The sequence below is a fragment of the Balaenoptera physalus genome, assembly GCF_965194825.1.
Source record: "Balaenoptera physalus genome assembly, chromosome: X".
Lineage (NCBI taxonomy): Eukaryota > Metazoa > Chordata > Mammalia > Artiodactyla > Balaenopteridae > Balaenoptera > Balaenoptera physalus.
In genome coordinates this window covers 62,719,394-62,740,695 of record NC_138903.1, presented here as the reverse complement: position 1 = coordinate 62,740,695, position 21,302 = coordinate 62,719,394, and the positions used below count along the sequence as shown (strand labels likewise).

The 21,302-nt window shown below is 44.2% G+C and overlaps 1 protein-coding gene across 7 annotated transcripts in view; it reads left to right on the top strand.

Moving 5' to 3' along the window:
- Positions 1 to 21,302, top strand: part of HDAC8 (histone deacetylase 8) — a 243,685-nt gene that overhangs the window by 195,214 nt on the left and 27,169 nt on the right. For 2 of the 7 annotated variants that reach the window (XR_014258682.1, XM_082446013.1), the window contains exon 10: positions 11,310 to 11,399. The exons of 3 other annotated variants lie outside the window; for them this stretch is intronic. Coding sequence is in view for 3 of the 4 variants with exons in the window: in XM_082446013.1 (XP_082302139.1) it covers positions 11,310 to 11,399 (90 nt within the window). In the remaining variant the exon portion in view is untranslated. Of the gene's footprint in view, positions 1 to 7,835; positions 8,620 to 11,309; positions 11,400 to 12,673; positions 13,411 to 21,302 lie in introns of those variants that run through there. 2 more of the 7 variants (XM_082446015.1, XM_082446012.1) reach the window with 2 other exon arrangements.

Here is a 21,302-nt window from a genome sequence, read left to right as displayed (position 1 = left end):
TCACAAATACGTGGAAATTAAATAACCCACTCCTAAATGACCAAAAGGTTAAAGAAGATATCACAAAGAATGTTAGAAAAGACTTTGAGATGGATGAAAGCCAAATCAAAACATGCCAAAGCTTATTACATGTAGTGAAAGCAGTGCTTAGAGGGAAATTTGTAGCTTGCAAATGCCTATATTTAAAAAGAAGAAAGATCACAAATCAATAACCTAATGTTCCACCTTAAGAAACTAGAAAAGAAGAGCAAACTAAGCCCAAAACAATCAGAAGAAAAGAAACAATAAAAATTAGAGGAAAATAAGTGAAAAAGAGAATAGGAAAGCAATAGAGAAAAATCAATGAAACCAAAAGCTGATTCTTTTTTCTTTTTTTTTTTTTTAATAGATAGGAAAGATCATGGATCAGAATGGCCTCAGACTTCTTTTTTTTTTAATGTATTTATTTATTTATTTTTGGCTGCTTTGGGTCTTCATTGCGGTGCGCAGGCTTCTCATTGTGGTGGCTTCTCGTGTTGCTGAGCACGGGCTCTAGGCGTGTGGGCTTCAGTAGCTTTGGCACGTGGGCTCAGTAGTTGTGGCTCATGGGCTTAGTTGCTCCATGGCACGTGGGATCTTCCCGGGCCAGGGATCGAACCCGTATCCCCTGGATTGGCAGGCGGATTCTTAACCACTGTGCCACCAGGAAAGCCCCAAAAGCTGATTCTTTGAAAAGATCGACAAGATTGACAAACGTTTAGGTAGACTGACCAAGCGGGAAAAAAAAAGGAGAAAAGATTCAAATTACTAAAAGCAGAAATGAGAGTGGGAACATTTCTACCAACCTTACAGAAATAAAAAGGAGCATAAGAGAGTACTATGAACAACTATATGTCAACAAATTGCATAACCTAGATGTAATGGACATATTCCTAGAAAGACACACACTACAAAAACTAACTCAAGAAAAAATAGAAAATCTGACTAGACCTATGACAAGTAAAAGAGATTTAATTAATAATTTTTTTAATCCCACAAAGGAAACCCCAGGCACATATGGGGTTTTACTGGTTAATTCTACCAAACATTTAAAGACTTAACACTAATCCTTTCGTTTTAAAAAATGGAAGAGGAGGTAACACTTCCCAATGCATTCTATGAGTCAGTATTACCCTGATACCAAAACTAGCCAAAACATCACAAGAAAAGAAAATGACAGACCAGCATCTCATGAATATGGGCACAAGAAGTCCTCAACAAAATACTAGCAAACCAAATCCAGCAACACATAAAAAGAACCATACACCATGACCAAATAGGATTTATCTCATGAATGCAAAGTTGTTGTAACATCTGAAAATCAATTAATGAAATAAACCATATCAATAAAATAAAAACAAAAACATGATCATCTCAATAGACACAGAAAAATTATTTGACAAAATTCTATACCCTTTCATAGTAAATAACACTCAACAAATTAGGAACAGAAGGGAACTTCAACTTGATAAAGGGGGGGGGGTCTATGAAAACTACATCTAATATCATACTTAATGGTAAAAGACTGAAAGCTTTTCTCCTAAGATCAGGAACAAGACAAGGATGTCCACTCTTGCCACTTCTATTCAACATTGTGCTGGAAGCTCTAGCCAGGGCAATTGGAGAAAAAGAAATAAAAGGCATGCAGATAAGAAAAAAAAGTAAAGCTGCCACTATTTTCAGATGACATGATTTTGTATATAGAACTCCTAAGGTATCCATACAAAAATACTATTAGACTTAAAAAATGAGTTCACATGGTCAAAATCCAGAACACTGACAACATCAAATGCTGGCAAGGAATGGAACAACAGGAATTCTCATTCATTGCTGGTGGGAATGCAAAATGGTACAGCCACTTTGGAAGACAGTTTGGTGGTTTCTTACAAAATTAAACATACTCTTACCACAGGATCCAGCAATTGCACTCCTTGGTATTTACCCAAAGGAGTCAAAAACTTACGTCAACATTAAAACCTGCACACGGATGTTGAGAGTAGCTTTACTCATTATTGCCAAAACTTGGAAGCAACCAAGATGTCCTTAAGTAGGTGAACAGATAAACAAACTGTGGTACATCCAGACAATGGAATATTATTCAGCACTAAAACAAAATGAGCTGTCAAACCATGAAAAACTTGGAGGAACCTTAAACACATATTACTAAGTGAAAGAAGGAGTCTGAAAAGGCTACATACCATATGATTCTAACTATATGACATTCTGGAAAAGGAAAATCTATGAAGACAATAAAAAGATCAGGGGTCGAGGATGGATAGAGGGATGAATAGGTAGAGCATAGAGGATATTTAGGTCATTGAAAATACTCTGTGTGATACTATAATGATATGTCATTATATATTTGTCCAAACCTATGGAATGTCCATAGGGTAAGCTATGGACATTGGGTGATAGTAATGTGTCAGTGTAGGTTCATCAATGGTAACAAATGTACCACTCTAGTGGGGAATGACATTAATGAGGGAAGCTATGCATGTGTGAAAACAGGGGATATATGGGAAATCTCTGTATCTTCTCAATTTTGCCATGAGCCTAAAACTGCTCTAAAAAAATAAGTCTTTTCAAAAAATGAGTTCAGCAAGTTTGCTGGATACAAGATCAATATACAACAATCAACTGTATTTTAATACATTAGCAATGAGCAATCCAAAAATGTAATTAAGAAAAAAATCCTATTACAATAGCATCAAAAAGAGTGAAATGCTTATAAATAAATTTAAAAGAAGGAGTGCAAGAGTTGTACACTGAAAACTACTGGAAATTGTTGCGAGAAAGTAAAGACCTATATGTATGGAAATACATCTTGTGTTTATGGATTGGAAGATTTACTATTCTTAAAATGGCAATGCTCCCAACATTGATTTACCAATTCAACATAATTCCTATCAAAATCCCAGCTAGTTTTTCTTTTTTTTTAAGAAACTGACAAACTGATCCTAATATTCATATGGAAGTGCAAGGGACCCAGAATATCCAAAACAATCTTGAAAAAGAACCAAGTTGGAGAACTCACACTTCCTGATTTTAAATTTTACTATAGAGCTACAATAGTCAAGACAGTAGTACTGGCATACAGAGACCTATATAGATCAATGGACTAGAAATGAAAGTCCAGAAATACACCTATATATCTGTGGCCAATTGATTTTTGACATGAATGTCAATACTACTGAATGGGAAAAGAATGATCTTTTCAACAAATGCTACTAGGACAACTGGATATCCACATGTGAAAGATCATGAAGTTGGGCCCTTTTCTCACACCATATACAAAAATTAACTCAAAATGGATCAAAGACCTAAATGTAAGGGCTAAAACTATAATACCCTTAGAAGAAGAATACTTGTACACATAATTTCATAACAACATTATTCATAATAGCCAAAAAAGTAGAAACAACCCAAATGTTCATCAGCTGATGACTGGATAAACAAAATCTGGTATATATATACAAGGGAATATTATTCAGCCATAAAAAGGAATAAAGTACTGATACCTGCTACAACATGGATGAACCTTGAAAACATGCTAAGTGAAAAAAGCCAGATACTAAAGACTACATAGTATATGATTCTACTTATGTTAACTATCCAGAATAGGCAAATCCATAGAGACAGAAAGGAAATTAGTGGTTGCTAGGGGGCTGAAGGGTGGGGAAATTAATACTTAATGGGTATTGGGTTTTCTCTGGAGTGATGAAAATGTTCTGGAATAGACAGTGGTGATGGTTGCACAACCTTGTAAATGTACTACTTGTGAATATCTGAATTGTGTACTCTAAAAGGGTGAATTATATCCTCAAGGGAAAAAAATAGACAGAGGGACAAATTTGATCCATGGGCCATAGTTTGTCAATTCCTGGTCTAGAGCAGTGATTTTTAGAGTCACACAGACTAGAGATAGAATCCTAATTTTCAATTTATGAGCTCTGTGACCTAGAACAAGTTACTTAACAGCTTTAACCCTCACTTATCTTTATATAATGGTGATATGTACAGTAACTCTGAGGCACAGATAGTATAGATAACCTGCCCCAAATCACACGGCTAGGAAGTGATAGAGACAAAGTTAAAACCCAGGTGATCTGGTCCAGAGTCCATGCAATAAATGTTGAGTGTGAACATGATTATAATCATCATCGAGGGCTTCCCTGGTGGTGCAGTGGTTGGGAATCCACCTGCAAATGCAGGGGACATGGGTTTGAGCCCTGGTCAGGAGGATCCTACATGCCACGGAGCTACTAAGCCTGCGAGCCACAACTACTGAGCCCACGAGCCACAACTACTGAAGCCCACATGTGCCTAGAGCTGGTGCTCCGCAACAAGAGAAGCCACCATAATGAGAAGCCCGCGCACTGCAACAAAGAGTAGCCCCTGCTCGCTGCAACTAGAGAAAGCCTGTGCACAGCAACGAAGACCCAACGCAGCCAAAAATAAAATAAATAAATAAAAATAAATAAATTTTTAAAAGTATAGGGGCTTCCCTGGTGGCGCAGTGGTTGAGAGTCTGCCTGCCAATGCAGGGGACACGGGTTCGAGCCCTGGTCTGGGAGGATCCACATGCCGCGGAGCGGCTAGGCCCGTGAGCCACAATTGCTGAGCCTGCGCGTTTGGAGCCTGTGCTCCGCAACAATAGAGGCCGTGATAGTGAAAGGCCCGTGCACCGCGATGAAGAATGGCCCCCACTTGCCGCGACTAGAGGAAGCCCTCGCACAGAAACGAAGACCCAACACAACCATAAATTAATTAATTAATTAATTTAAAAATATACATATATATAGTTATAAAAAAATCATCATTGAGTTTAATACATATCCAAGTATACTGATCCCATTTCTCCCTTTGGTATCTGAGCACACATTAGCACCTCTGCTTCCCTAGCATTTGATTTAGGGTGAGGATGCTTCCCAAGTCTCCGATGTTCTGCTAGGGAGCATATTCATTCTTTCATCCGTCCATTCATTCGTGTATGCATTAAGCATGCATAGTATCCCTACTGTGTTCTAGGCCCTGTGCCATATAAATATAAAAAGACGGCATGGACATATATACACTACCAAACGTAAAATAGATAGCTAGTGGGAAGCAGCCACATAGCACAGGGAGATCAGCTCTGTGCTTTGTGACCACCTAGAGGGGTGCGATAGGGAGGGTGGGAGGGAGGGAGATGCAAGAGGGAAGAGATATGGGAACATATGTATATGTATAACTGATTCACTTTGTTATAAAGCAGAAACTAACACACCACTGTAAAGCAATTATACTCCTATGAAGATGTTAAAAAAAAAAAAAAAGACGGATTCTCTGTCCTCAAGGAGCACAAAGTCTAGTCGGGAAGAGAATCATAATCCAGATGGTAAGGGCTGTAGCAGAGATTCATTGAAGGATGCTGTGGAAGTGGAGAAGACCAAGGGAAGAGTGTGGAGGTGGGAGGAAGGAAGGACCTGTGAGAGCTTCCTGGAGGAAGTGCTACCTAGAGAGGAATGTGGGGTAATCAGGAGTAGGAGGGGACAATTAAGTCAAGAATGAGGTTAAAGTGTATACACAGGCCGAGGGGCCCAGGAGCCCTTGGCAAAACCCCCAGGCACAGGGTCCAACATGACCAAAAGCCAGGCTGCAGGGGGGACCTGGAAAAGCTCATAAGGGCCTAAGCGCCATGCAAGTTTGGCCTTGAGCAACTACTCAGCATTCCCTCTCCACCTTACCCGACATTATTTTCTTTGCCACACGTATCACCATCTGACATACATCCTTGCTGTTTATTTACTGTGCCTCTTCCCACTGGGATGTGAGCTCCCTGAGGACTGGGACTTGGTTTTGTTCACGTTTGTTCTCTGCTCCATCTCCTTTGCCTACCACAGGCACATGTTTGTATTGCCTGGCTATTGTAGGCACGCAATAAATATTCTCAAGGGAATGAGTGAAATAAAATGAAGAAACTCATGTCCTGGGGGCTCTAGGTAAGACAGAGAGCATTACGATACAGACTCAACATCTAGGAGCTTACAGACTAGAGGGGACCTAACAGGTGGTGGACATGAGCCCCTATTACACTCTGTCTCCTCTCTTCCTACACTTCCTGCCTTCTCTCCCAGAACTTTCAGACTGTCCCCTGACCATTCAAATTTCCTCTTCCCTCACACACATTTCTCCACCCCAGCCAGGACTCTGCACTCCCTGACGGTGGCCCATGCTCCAAACTGCCCACCCTCCTGGCTCTGCCCATCCCAAATCCCAGTCCTGAGATCTGTCTGCATCTACTAGGTGTTGTTAGCAAGATCAAACTAATTTTCACTAATGTATGAATCACTGTCAGAGCAGTCTAGGGTATATGACTTTTTTAACTTTTTGTTATGGAAGCTTTAAAATATATACACAGCAGAGACAAGAGTATGATGAACCCGCATGTACCCATCACCCAGCTTCAACAATTATCAACGTTCTACCCTTCTTATTTCTTCTATTCCTCATTTTTTTCTTGGAGTATTTGAAAGAAAATCCCAGGGACATACCATTCCACAGTTGCTGGACTATAAATATTTCAGTAAGTTTCTCCAACAGATAAGGACCTTTTCTTAAATAACCACAATACCATGATCAAAGCTGACAAATTAATAATTCCTTAATACCATCTAATACCAGTCACTGTTAAGTTTTACTCAGTTGTCTCAAAAATACCTTTCTGCATGTACTTGTTCAAACCAGGATCCAAACATGGTTTACACATTAGGCATATACTATTTAGGCTTAAGGCCACTTGGTAGAATTTCAGGCCTCATGGGAAATCACCTCAAAGCACCTCTGAACATTCCAGATTCTCTAACCCTAGGAACTTCAGTGTGGCCTCTCCCTGGCTGGAGAAAGGAGCTAGCCATCCAAACCCCTCATCAGATCTTTTTTCTGTTTCCCAATAAGGGATGGAGGGATTGTTGCCTCAGGGTGGGATGGGAAGGGGAGAACCAGAGAAATGCCTTGCAACTAGATTTCTGCTCTGCCTCCTATCCAGAGCCCCCAGTCCCCACCCCCATCCTGGCAGACCTCAGAAATATTTGGTTCAGCCGTGTAAAAGTAATCGTAATTGCAGTCATTCCTGAGAGCTGCTTACCATTATGCCTAATTACAGTACAGCACAATAATCATTATGTTTATCATTAAAGATGTGTCAGATTGACTTTGCCATGAGTTTGATTTGATTTCAATACAAAACTGCTTCAGTATACACAGCCTTCAGAGCTTATTGCTCTTGGTCCCTATCAGGGAGCAGGGGACCAGCTGTTGGCAAGCCAGCAGCTGAGCATCCCTTCCCGTCCTGTCCTGTCCCTCCCATCCCGTCCCATCCCATCCTGTCCCGTCCAGTCCCATCCACTTCCGTGTGCTCTGACTGCTGCAGCTTAGGCCGGAGGTGCCCGCCCGCCTGCCCTTCCTCTCTTCCTCTCCACGGGCTGCACATCTGGGCTCGAGGCAGAATGATTCACTTACAAACAGAAATATCGAAAACAACAGAACTCTGCAGGCTCTGCCAGCATCAACTGCTGCTTCCCCCGTCCACAGGGATCTCAGTCAGGCTTCTTATTGACTCAATCCATGCAACATCTTCATTATTCTGCCCACTGGGGGGAATGGAGAATGTGAGACGAGCCAATGTGTCCAAAGTCATCGAGTTCATCATTAGCAGAACCAGAAGGAGAACCGGAGGCTGTGGCTGCCGAGCCGGAGCTTCTGTGGGAGCCGAGGCTGGGTCAGGCTCTGTCCATTAGGCCTTCCTCTCTGATAATAGATGCATTTTCAATTTTCAGATGTACGAGATGATGCTGTCTGTGCTGCTGGGCAACTTCTTGAGAAGCAGGCACCTGAGAGTTGAGTGGGGGGGAGGGCAGCACTTTTCCAGCTCACGTTTGCAAGTTGTGGGAACCAAGCTAATAGCCAGGACCAGACCTTGCCTCATCGGTACATTGTCAGGCTGCCTCTGCCGGCAGGTTTCTTGCTGCTTGCCAGCACCGAGGCAGTCACTAATCAGGTAAACCAGTGTGGAAGAAGCATATCTACCATATCAAATCATTGCCTAATGAACCTTCCCTTTGGGTCCTCTGCAGACCTGATAAATGTGGCCGGCTCACGTATGCTCAAATGCTCATTCATTCAGCTGGCCTTGAGTGAGGCCCATCTTTGTCCCTGCTCTGTGCTAGGTAAAGCTACCATCTGGTTCTTGCTTCTGAGAGCTATGCTCCTGGCTGAATGGGGAAGAAGGGTGTGTAAACAAATGTGTCAGAGTGGGCCTTAGGGCTGTAAAAGACCTTGTGACGGCACAGACGAGGGAGCAAGGATCTCGCTTTTGGGGAGTCGGCAAAGACTTCAAAGAGGTTACATTGGAGCTGGGTCTTGAAAGATGAGTAAGAAGGGAGGGCCGGGCATTCTCTGCACAAGGAATGGTGAGTGGAAAGGCAGGGAGGTGTGACAGAGCATGAAGAAACCCAGGATCCTTTTGCAGATGTAAGCTATATAACTTTCCATTACGGTATCTCAAGGGCTTAATAACTTAAAGTTAGACTTCCGGGTAAACTATCACTCTAGTTTACTGATTTTCCATGGCCTTTGCTTCCCCACCCCACCACCACCCCCGCCTCTGCTTCTGTGCCAGCTTTTGGCCTTTCTGCAGTCCCTCTGCACTTAGCTCAAAAGCTGGTGCTGAAATATGCCATTTCAATTTGTTCATTCTAAATTTTGTACCAATCACATTGGCCCACTGAATGGCTTAGCTATATGTTCTAGGTTTCTCGGAGCAGCAAAAGGAGGCCGTTTTTCCCTAGAGTCAATCCCAAGGAAGCAGAGCCTGCCTGCCATGGGGAGGGATGGCACAAAATCTCTGGAGACACCTGGACTCCATGTGCTAGGCCTCTGCTGCCCCATGTCTATTCTCAACCAAATGGCCTGTTTGCTTAGCTGCTGACTGCTGTCTTCATTAGAGGGACATTAAAACACTTGGTTTGAACATAGCAAGGTAATGAATAGTTCTTGTGTGGACTCTTAAGTAAACTATTAGGGGACTTGCCCCGGTACACCTTTACTAATCTGCTGATGAGCATTAGCCACTCCTAGAACATTGAAAGGGCCCACGAGTTAGAGTTTTTGTAATGAAAGTGACCCCCCGCCGCCATTTCTGTAGCCTCTAGAGCTTTTCACAACACTTCTTCCATTGATCTTCATAAACAACCCTTTAAAGTTGGGAGGGTGGAGATCTGTGTCCCTATTTTACCAACCAGGAGATTGAACCTTGTGGGGTTAAATGATTCCAAGTGGTTCCAAGGTTATTGGAATCGTCATGATCACGGTGCTGGGAGCTTTCCTACTACCAGGAGCTACCTGCTGCTGAGCCATCCTCCCCCCATGGTGAGGGGAGGCGGGGGGGAATGTGGGCAGAGGCAGCGCTCCCACATTTACAGGACAGCTAGCTGCCATCATGCATGCAGTCTACACGCTCCCTGCACCGTTCGCTGCACACTCACCTTAAGAAGGACCTCCAGATGTTTGCCGTGTTAGCCCCAAGCTAGTACAGTAAAGACCGATAAAGAGCAGCCTCAGGAAGCAAATACCCCTCCAAGATGTAAGTCATTTACTCCCTTTTTACCAGCAGGATCAGGTTCAACCTGCATAAATCTATTTTGGCGTATTTTAATTGCTTGTAAACTGTTTCCTGGATATGCCACCGACCATGAATAATTAGAATCATTTCAATCACTGGGTTTTTGAAAGTGAACGGGAGAGCAGACAAGAAGGGGCTGCTCAGAAGGGAGAGTCATCAGTTAAAGCCTGAGTGGGAGCATTGTCTCCTCCGTCTCTTGTTTTTTTCATGATGTGACTAGAGCCGCCTGTTTTTCAGCTACTCTGGCTGCCCTTCATTTTTTTAGGTATCTCTCATGTTAAGTAATGCTAGCTGCTGACAATGACCAGACCCAAGTGGCCAGTGTCAGAGTCATTCATTCACTCAGCCAAGATGGATGGAGCACCTACCATATGCCAGGCCCGGACGAAATCTCAAGGATAAGGAAAAGAATAATGCCCAGTTCCCAACCTTGAGAAGAACATGGCCTGGTGGGGGAGATGGGCACATAGACAAACAATTACACTATGGTGTGATAAGTGCTAGAATAGAGACGTCAACAGCAAGCTGTGGGAACGCAGAGGAGGAACTTACTCCATCAGGGGGAGTTGGGGCCAGTGCAGCCGAGAAGCAACATTTAGCAGGGGCGCAAGGGAAGCAGAAGAGTTGACCAGATAAAGAGGAGTAGGAGAGACACTCCAGTGCAGTGTTGCTACAGTGTAGAGGCCAGAGCCTGGCCCATGGTGTGAGATAAGACTGGAGGAGTCAGTTGCGCCAGACTGAAGGCCTTTGTATGTCCTGCTTGGGAGTTTGGACTGGGTCCTACAGTACGTGGGGAGACAACCACGGTTTTTAAGCAGGGGGAATGACATGATCAGATCTGAATTTCGGACGGAAAACTCAGGGAGGGAGGGGAGACAGGGAAATCGGTTAGAGGCTGACTCAGAGAGCACAGCTTTGCTTTATCTTCCCTCTGGACTCCAGGAGCTCTTGCCTGCACGTCTATTACGGCACTTACCGCAGAGCGTTAGAACTGCTTGTTTGCACAGCTGCCTCCCCATCCAGTCCTTGGGGGCAGGGGCTGAGTCTCAGTCATCTCTTCGCACCCAGAGCCTGGTACACGGGAGTCCTTGGGAGACATTGGTATCAAGCGAATGAGGGAACAAATGAATCAATAGGATCTAAGCAAGTTCAACTCTGATTTGCTCCCAAGTAACCACTGTGATGGATATATCAGAGAGAAATCCTACTCTGATAGAATATCAAGCCCATCCATGACTTTTCCCTGCCTCTGCCAAGCCCATCAACCTATCATTGTCCATCACAAAGGAAGGATGTGCTATTCATTGAAGACAAGAAAGTTGCTTACAGAGCTGTGCTGGTGCTACTTATGACCCTGTACTCTGTTCTTTCTCATAAATTAATTTTTGATGACTTGTTTAGAATTTATCTTCATTGTCTTCATTCTGCTCCTTCTGCCTTTCTTACCTTCTCTCCCTTCCTATTTAAGTCTCATTCATCCTTCTAGGCCAGTTCAGTTGCTTCCCATCATGCATCACCCAGCCCCACACTCAGAATCCCCACTTGAGTTCCCATAGCTCCAGAGAAATGACTCACCTGTAATGTTCGTCTCATCATAGTTCTTCCTGCACCTCTCTGCCTTCTCTACTAGACTGCAAGCTCCTCAAGGCCAGGGATTGTCTGCTTCATCATTGTCTCTCTAGCATCTCCCCACCCTGCATCCTGCCTCAGAAGACAACCAGTGAGTGTTTTCAAATAATACCCCAAGCATATTGCGTGCTGTCTGGCTGTCCCCTTAGAGATAATGCCAGTCTTGGGAGTACCCTATGCCTCTTTCTATCTTCTTGCACCCAGTGAGATATGTTTTTCTTCATCTGACAAATGGCAAGAAGAAAAATCATTGTTCATCAAACAATGGGAATATCTCCCAGAGACAGACATCCCCTAACCTCTATCCCCTAATCCCATATCATTTGGGGTATTTTGAAAGCACAAAATCCAGTGCCTCTAAACAAAACATAAGCACACTGATCCATTCAGGGTCATAAATTCAAATCTTTTCTGAGTAGCTTATTGTATGATGGGTCTCACCTACGGTGCTGAGTCAACAAAAAGAGAAGATGAACATTCTCTTTGAAGGACGTATACTGAATTAGCTCAACTTAGAACACAGTAAGCATCAAGTACCAAGAATTCAAGTTTTCCAGGTAGAAATGTCCAGCGGACAATTATAAATTCAAGTCAGAGGCCAGGGATAAACACTGAACCCAGAAATTTAGGATCTCTGCATGGAAGTGATTTAAACCACAGCAGAGAGTGTAAACTCTTGCAGAGAGAGAGAAAAGAGCTGAGAGGACAACCTGAGGGCACCTACATTTAAGACATAGGTAAAGGAAAACGATCCAGGGAAGGAGACTGACAAGGAACAGAGAGAGGAGTGGTGATGAGAGAGAAGACAGTGCCAAAGATGAGGCAGTAGTTGATGACAGGTGCTGCAGAGAGATCAAATAGGGTGAGCGATCACTGAAAAGAAGACATTAGGTTGGGTAAGTAGGGGGTCACTCTTGGTCTCCTAAGGCAGGAATAGCAAATATAGGGCACGTATGACTACATCCCTCCAGCCCCCACCCTGCCTACCATGTATTCCCATGAATTACTTGACAAACTGATTTGGGCACGTTTTCCTGCTGAACCTAGACACAGTCTCAGAATCCTTCTCAACATAGTACCCCCAAGCAGCTACTACCAATCAATCAGAGTTGCCAACAAGCTAAAATCTCTTTGCCATCCTTCTAGAAAACAGTTCAGTGGAGGTGTGGGGGAAGAATTCAGACAGCAGCGTGTTGAAGTGTCTGAGAAATGAAGAGGTCAAGGTGCTGAAGAATAAAGAGATCTTAAGAAGTTTAGCAGTGAAGGAACAGAGAGGGCAGTTGCTTGAAGTAGTGTAAGGATCAGGCCAAGGCAGCACTTACAATCCTCTAGTAGAATCCATTTCTTTTTTTTTTTTTTTTTAAGGCCGCACCCCGCGGCATGCAGGATCTTAGCTCCCCGACCAGGGATCAAACCTGCGCCCCCTGCAGTGGAAGCGCGGAATCTTAACCGCTGGACCCCAGGGAAGTCCCAGAATCCATTTTCTTAAGGTCATCTTAGTACTTGTCCAGCAGCAAGCCAGGTAAAGCAATATCCCTGTACTCTTCCTTCTTCTATCCCCACCCTTGGCTAAAGGAAAAATTGATGTAAAAAAGCTTTGTGTGTAGGCTTGTTTCCAAAATATTCATTTGATCAACAGAGACATATGGTATAACCAGAGTTGGCCCTGAACATATTTATGAAGGAGGAATTCTCTCTAATAGTGGAAATTTGAGGATCAGCTGTAATGTGGGGAAGATATTAGTCTTGGCCAGGGCCCTTCCCCCAAACCCCTTGAAACCACACCCTGAAGGAAAGCCTTGGCCTGCAGGGAGTCCCCCTAGTGAAGTGGCAGCCACCCTGCCCTTGTGTTCTCTGCCACCTCCTCTGTGCCTCCTTCCCTTCCTTGCCAATTTACCCCATACACACGTTTTTATCTCCTCTCCTTTCTATCACCTCTGTCCCCCTGCCTCTTTCCTGCCAATTCCAAGTTCTCATTCCCTCCTCCTCTCTTCCATTTTTCTTTCTCTTTTTTTTTTTTTTTTTTTTTTTTTTGCTATTTGCTTTTTATTTTTTTTGGCTGTGCGGCATGTGGGATCTTAGTTCCCTGACCAGGGATCGAACCCACATCCCCTGCATTGGAAGCATGGAGTCCACTGGACCACCAGAGAAGTCCTCTTCCATTTTTCCTAGTCTCATTCATTTGGATCCTTCTCTTCTTGTTCTCTCTACCCTCTTTCTGGCTTCAGAGTTTTGGAATACAGGGTAAGCTCTTCACAAGTTCGCCCTCATTCACTCTGAATGGACATTAGTAAAGAAATCCAGTTTTGCTACTGTCCATTATATGTAGAACTCCTGTTTCTTTGTACAGTTGATAAAGCACAATAAATAGTAATAATAATATCTATCATTTAATAATAACATTTACTGAGCACTTACTATGCTCCAGGCACTGCTCTGTGTGCTTTACATGAATTAACTTACTGTCACAACAACTCTACAAGTACCTTCTGTTATTATCCCCATTTTACAAAGAAAACCAGGGCACAGAACAGTTAAGTAACTTGCCTAAGGTCACACAGCTAGTACATGGTGGAGCAAGGATTTAGGGCTCATCCCCTATGACTCCAGAAATCTCATTCTTTAACCACTATGCTTTTTGCTTCGTGGTGTAATGGAAAGCCCACTGGACTGAAAGTCCTAAGCCATGGGTTCAAGTTCACATCTGTTACTTTAGCACTGTGATCTTCTACAAGTCACCTCACTTGTCCAGTGCCCCACACGTGTGAGGACAGTTTACTGTACTCTAGCCAGTACCACACAGTTAAGCTGAGATTTATTCCTCTGCCCTTCCTGTAATTATCTTTCTCATTGGGATTTTCATCTCCTCAAGAGCAGTCACCAGACCTTATTCTTTTTTTGTACTCAGCTTCCCCTCAAGGACCTAGAATAATGTTCAGCACCTAATAGAACATGTGCGTGTACACACACACACACACACACACACTACTGTGGGTTAACTAACATAGGAACCTTACTGAATACACAATACACTACTATATATGTGTGAGTGTTCATGAAGCCTCTAAGTACTTTAGCTAATGAGATAAGACTAGTTAATACTGGCCATATTCTTCGTTTAAATATATTCGGTGCTCAAATAAGCTAACAGTTCCCAGGTTTACCTGATTATTTTGCTTAATAAAATTTTTTATACCAATAGTTAAAATTCCATTAAAACTTTTGGATAATGAAACTATTTCCATGCCTTATTCATTCATTCACTTATTCATTCAAACAGTTCTTGGCACTGGTGTATGAGCCTCACCATGAAGCACTTCTTAAGTAGGGACCCTGTTCAAGTTGTGAGATGAGCTCCACAGGTGGGATACAGACGCAGTCTAGATGGGGTGCTGGGTTTCCATCCTCGTGTCCACTCCACATGTAACATCTTGTCTCCAGTAGCCCACATCTCCCTGACCTCTTGGTCATGCTCTGGACAATCCTAATTCCCCGTTCCCCTGCCTACAAGCAATCGCCTTTGATGTGCTGCTTCCTGCCAGTTCAGTCCAACGACTAACGGGATTATTATTTTTGTTTGTTTGTGTTGTAAAGCCATGGCAATAAAATTTACTCCCAATAATACCACTGCAATTTTGTGTCCTTAAAATGTACCATAAATGATATATATAATAACTGAATTTCCTGTAAATAGAAATGTTTTTCTGGGGAAAAGAGGGCTTTTTTGTTTCCATCATGGTTGGGCCCAGGTTCTTTGATGGAGTAATTGGTGACATAAGAAAGGTTGAGAAGCATCTTACAAGACCATGTTATGGTTCAAAGTGCTGATGCTCTGTCACTCTTGTGATGAGTTCTGTTCCCAGGGTGAGTCAAGACAAGAAATGCTCTTCCTGGCCAGGGCCCACATCACAATCACCAGCACGACCTCCCTAGCTGATAACAAGAGCAAAGCCTCAGGGGTCTGTAAGAGGGATTGACATCAACCTTGGGCTTACCCTGATAGGATCAAGTCTAACTTCTAGGAAAAGGTAAACCTTGAGTTAGCAATAAAAATTTTGAGAGCTTTTTGGAGTATTATAAAAAGGGGGCTGGCTTTTTATACTGACTAGGAGGGAGGTATGTTAGTTTAGCCGCAGGAGTCTATTGCCAGTGTGGCAAGTGTATTCCTTTAGGCATCTTTCTCATGCTGAATGTCATCCCTAAGGCTCTAAGAGATTTTACTTTACCATTCTGTTTCTTCTTCTCTGGTTGCTCTTTTTCTGCCTAGTCACTGGCTCCTTTTATCCCCCTACTACATTAGTCCTCAGCCATGACCTCACTTCCACACACCATCATCACATCTCCAGCTGCCTGCTAGACGTAGTGACCCACATATCCTACTGTCATCTCAAACCCACGAAACCCAAGCCCATCCCCTTCCCTGAGCCAGACTAGCTCTTCCTGCTACTTTAGCTCAGCTCTATCAGTGGCATTGATTCTCCTACTTACCCCGACTCAAAACCTAGGAGTCAACTTTGACCTCCCCTGCTCTCTTTCCTCCACAGCCAACCACTTACCAAAGTCCTCGGAAGTCTACCTTCACAATGTCTCTTTCCCATCCTCTCCATCCCCACAATAATCACTCTTGTTCAAGCCCTTGCTATCTCCCCCTTGAACTATGGCAGTGGCCTCCACACTGGTCACCCAGCCTTTGTATACTGCTCCCAGGTGTCCTAAGGCACAGCTCTAGTCCTGATATGCCTGTCACATCAAGTCCTGTCTCCTCAACCTGCGGTTCAAGGCTTCCCTTGCTCTCCTTCTAGAACTTTAGCCAACTTCCCAGACTTGTCCTGCTTCCACTAACTACCCTCCAACCCCACCGCATCCCTGCCTATTTGCAATCGCCCATCCTTCAAGACCCTGATTCTCCCTACTGGATGTGCATGTCTTCAGAATTTCATTCCTTCAACAAACATGAATTGAGTACCTATTATTTTCCAAGTGCTATGCTAAGAGCTGTAGGTAATAGAAATATGAATACAACAGTATTCTTCCCTTGTGGCACTCTGGCTAAGGAGCTAGAAAGACAGATATAAACAACTCGAAATCCCTATCAGGCTGCCTCTGACTCCCATCCTGTGGGCTCTTCCCCTCAGCCTATAAATATACTTTTAAGACCCTCCCATCTTAAAATACCACCCTACTCCAGTCCCACCCCTGTACCAAACTCTTTAAAAAAGGAGAGTGTATGTGTGTATTCTTACCGTCATTCTTTTTTTTTTAATTTTTATTTATTTATATATTTTTGGCCGCACCACATGGCATGAGAGATCCTAGTCCCCTCACCAGGGATCGAACCCACACCCACTGCATTAGAAGGGTGGAGTCTTAACCACTAGACCACCAGGGAAGTCCCCATCATTCTTACCTCCACTTCTTCCCATCAACTCTTCAGCCCCCTCCAGTCAGGCCTTGTCCACACCCTCCACTGACTTTGCTGCAGCAAAGATCTTCCCATGGACAAATCGGAAGACCACCCTCCTTTTATTTCACCTCTCTGCAACATCTCAAATCGTCACCAGAACTGTTTCCTCTCCCTCTGTCCACCTCTGAAGTGTTGGCTGTTCCCCATGATTCTTTCCTCGCCTCTCTTCTCTTCTCTTACTCTGTAGGAAGCCTCCCATGCCGGCCAAGGCAATTCCTTGGCAATTCTCATCCAATTCCTTTATGTCATTGATAACTCCCAAATCTATAACAAATATTCTGTATCTTAGGGCCAACCTCTCGCCTGAATTACAGGCCACTGTATCATCACGATTCTGACCCTAAACACGCTCCCCGTTGAACCCCCCTCACACATCTACACCCCACCACAAACCCTTGTCCTCTGCTTGTATTTCTCACCCTGTCACTGTACCTCCTACACAGTGGCAAATCCTTGACTCTCTCTTCTTCCTTACTTCCCACATCCAACTCATTGTTTAGTCCTACTGATGCTATCTTTTAAGTTTTTCACTCTCTGTTCCTCCCACAACTGTTCTGGCTCAGGCCCTGTTACCACTCAACATGGCTCTAGCACCAACCTTGTCACTGGCCTCCCTATTTGCATTCCTCCCCTCAAATTCCATTCCATTCTCTACACTGTAGCCATTGAGTCTTATCAAGTGCCCAGCTGGCCTGTTCATCCCCTCATTTCCAAGCTCTCCCAAGTTTCCATTCACTTATGCCACAAATAGTTACTTGCCACCTCCTAGGGACAAGCACTGTTTTGGGAACTGGCACTGACAGTGGGGAGCAAAAGAGTGTTCTGCCTTCGTGGACCTTCTAGTCTGGGATCAGGCCAAATGCCTTAGTGTGGGGAACACGCATCGCCTACCGTGAAACTCATCCTGCCTCCCCAGACTCGTGTCCTGATCCTCCTTATGCCCTACCCTCGAGCAACATCAAATTGTGCTAAATATGCTGTTCCATTCCACAGTCCCTGCTCTTGCCCAGGCTCTCTTGGGAATGCCTCCCTCCCACCCACCAGGCCCCCTTTGCAGACCCTGCCCTACACAGTCACTTCCTCTGGGGTAGTTTAGAGGCTCCTATGGGTAGTGCTGATCTCCAGAATGACCTGGGTTCAAATCTCACACCACACGTGCTAGCTGTTTGACCTCTGTCAAGTTATCTGACTATTCTGTGCTTCAGATTCTCATCTTAAAATGGAAGTAATTCTAGAACCTCCATATGAGTTGGTTGTGAGAATTGTCAGTCCATAAAAAGTGTGCAGACACTTTAAGTGCCTGACACATAAGAAGCCTTTAATCAATATTAACTGTTAACTGTTATTGACATAGAAAACAAACTTATGGTCACCAAAGGGGGAAGAGGGGGATAAATTAGGAGTTTGGAATTAACATATACACACTACTGTATATAAAATAGATAACCAACAAGGACCTACTGTATAGCACAGGGAACTATACTCAATATCTTGTAATAATCTATAAGGGAAAAGAATCTGAAAAAGAATATATATATACATATATACGTATAACTGAATCAGTTTGCTGTACATCAGAAACTAACACAACATTGTAAATCAACTATACTTCAATTTTTAAAAAGAGAAAAAACATTAACTGTCATTACTTGTGACTTTAGTATTATTGTTATACCTCTCATCATACTGTTCTCATCATACTGACCCCTCCTACTAAGCATATCTTACAATCTTTGCACCCCAGTGACTAACCTAATCAGGTTAGGTACTTAATAAAGTATCTATTAAGTACCTACTGACACCTAGTCAGTAGGTACTTAATAAATGTTGAAGGAAGGATAAAAGGATTGGCTGTGCCGGGTTTGTGGTTTGGTTTCCTGTGACCACATAGGATTAGGAAGGAATAACAACAACCTTAAGGCTTCTTCTGAATATCTTCTTGACCAAATATCTAAGCATATGCTGTTTGCATTGCATGAGCAAGAGCTGGAGGGGAGTGAGCAAGAAAGGCACATTGAGCTGGCCTGAACCGAGCAAGACTGAGCTATTTTCCTTTCTTTATTCATTGACTCTTGGGTCGAGAAGGGACCAGCTCCCCTCCAGTGTTATTCCCTTCCACTCCCATGCTTCAGCCCCACCTCATCCTTTCCATTTGCCCCATTCCTGCTACCATGTTCCCCTCAAACACGCATAAAAGGAAACCCAGAAAGCAAAAGGAGCGCTGAGGAAAAAGGGGAAGGGGTGGAGAAGGGTTAGCACCTCCCTCCTTCCTTTGCTGAGATCAAAGCCAGCGTTTGCACTTGCCAGCCGGCTGGGCTCTTTCATACCCTGCTCCACCTGTCTGGGAATGGCATTGCCGCTTGCCTGTTTCCTTTCCTCTTCAACACTGGAGGGCAATTTCAGGGTGGGGCTTTGAGCTATATCTAGTGCTGGCCAAATCCCTCCATCCCAACATCTTTGTCTTATTGATCAGATTTCCCTTCCACCTCGCCAGTAAGTAACAAGTGGCAGAGCGCAGGGCAGGAAACTATGAGAGAAGTCAGTTTCTCCACCGGCTCTAGGCGGAGCTCATGGTTTAAACAAGCGGGAAGCCACTGGGGATGCTGGGCTTTGTCTGGCAGGAGGAACAGGCTCTCCTTTCTGCATCGTGGGGGGCCCCCAGTGCTTGGCCCAACATCCCCCAGGGTCTGGGTGAGGCACTGGTTAGGCAATAGCTTCTTGCCTCAGAAGAAGGGAATTCACATGTACTGACATCCTACCCTGTGCTGGGCCCTGTGGTCGGCCCTTTAATGTATATTATCTCTGTGATTCCTAACAACCCAGCCAGGTCAGGATTTATCATTCCTCTGGTAGCAATGACTGAAAGAGATTAAGAAGCTCGCCTGAGGCACACAGCTCAAGCCGGGTATGAAAATCCAGCTCTGCCTAACTCCAAGGCCGGGGCTCTTCCCGCCTCATCATTGCTGCCTCAAGAGCCGAGAAAACTGTTCATGCCATAAATTGGCTCTTTGCATTATTCCACAGAATTAACTGAACGGCCAGCTAAACCTTTTGTGAATTAATGTAATTCAACATAATTTTAATGTAAAGGTTGAAGGAAATTCAACTCTACAGGCTCCGCAAAGAGAATGCGACAGAAGTTTCTGCCTTTGCAGAGTTCATGGTCCCGTAGAAAGGAGTTAACGAGTGCAAAACTAAAAGCATAATATAACACAGAAACAGAAATACCACGAGAGAGCCAGAGAGGGGAAGAGGGCACCGCACCACCTTTGCCTTAGATACAGCCTCTGCCTTCCCGGTGCCTGTCACTTCCCTCAGCTCCAAGCAGAGCCTCCCAAGGCTAGGACCAGTCAGCTGCCATGTGGAACTGGATCACAAAACAGGGACTCTCTTAAATCATCTGGGTCCCCTAGCCTAAGAATAGTGTGAATAAGCAGGACCTGGGAATAATATTTGATTGGCAAAGGTGGGGAGATGTTTAGGAACCCACGCTTACCTGCAGCCAGCCTGCTTCAGCAAAGAATGGGTTATTTATGGGTTAGTTAAAGCCAGGTGCTCATGCAGCCAGGACAGGAGCCTTGATCCCAGTCAAGCTGAGCTCTCACGTGGCAGTCAGTTCTGGCCCCAGCTGACTGTCTTGCAACCATGTGCTCTTGGCCCAAGAGGGGGCTAAAGCCAGAGAACGCGGCTGAGCGTGCGGCAGGCCCTCACAATGAGGACACGTTGTTCCAGACGCTCAGCCCGAAACAGATAGCTCACAACATGCCTTGCTGACAGAGGATCAGCAGTGTTATCTTCGTAGATGGAGGCAGAACATTCCCTCCTCCTAGACCTCAGCGAGGCCCCTGACTCTGATTTTTATAGCACTTTGATGCTAGGGGTTTGGGTCCCCCAGAGTGGCTTCTTCGTTGCAGCTGCCTTTCTTCTATTGCTCTCCCTAAACCCGTCTTTCCATACCCGTGAAATGAGTGTACTACTTGACACCTTCTGGAGGAGGAGAGGCCGTCCAAGGAGAGAGGGCCACACCTGTTTGAAGCCTTCTCTTCCAGAGCCAAGCCCACGAGGTTCTCGGGCTTGGACTGAGGGGCCCTCCTTGGCTAAAAATACAAACCTCTCAGGTTTCTTTGATCAGAATGGGGGAGTTAGTTTCTGGATGTGTCCCCCAGGTAACCCCTCTTGTCCATTCCATATATGGATGTGGTAAAGATGATCTCTACTCAAGGCCCCTTCTATCTCCAGAATTCGGGGCTTCAGGCATCAGAAAGTAATAACCCCAGCAGGAAGGAACTAGACCCCTCTTTCCTTTTTAGTTCAGTCCAAAAAAAAAAAAAAAAGCATTATAAGCATTGGCACAGTCTTGGTCATTTTTCTTTTAATTAGATGTGTGGAATCTTCTGTCATGGATGTGCAAAAGCCATCTCCCCATCAAATTATTCCCATAGATTCCACAAAGACGCTGTTAGAATCCCTAGAGATTGTTCCACAACCTCTCCCATGGTGCCAGATGTACATCCAGACTCTTAACAAGGA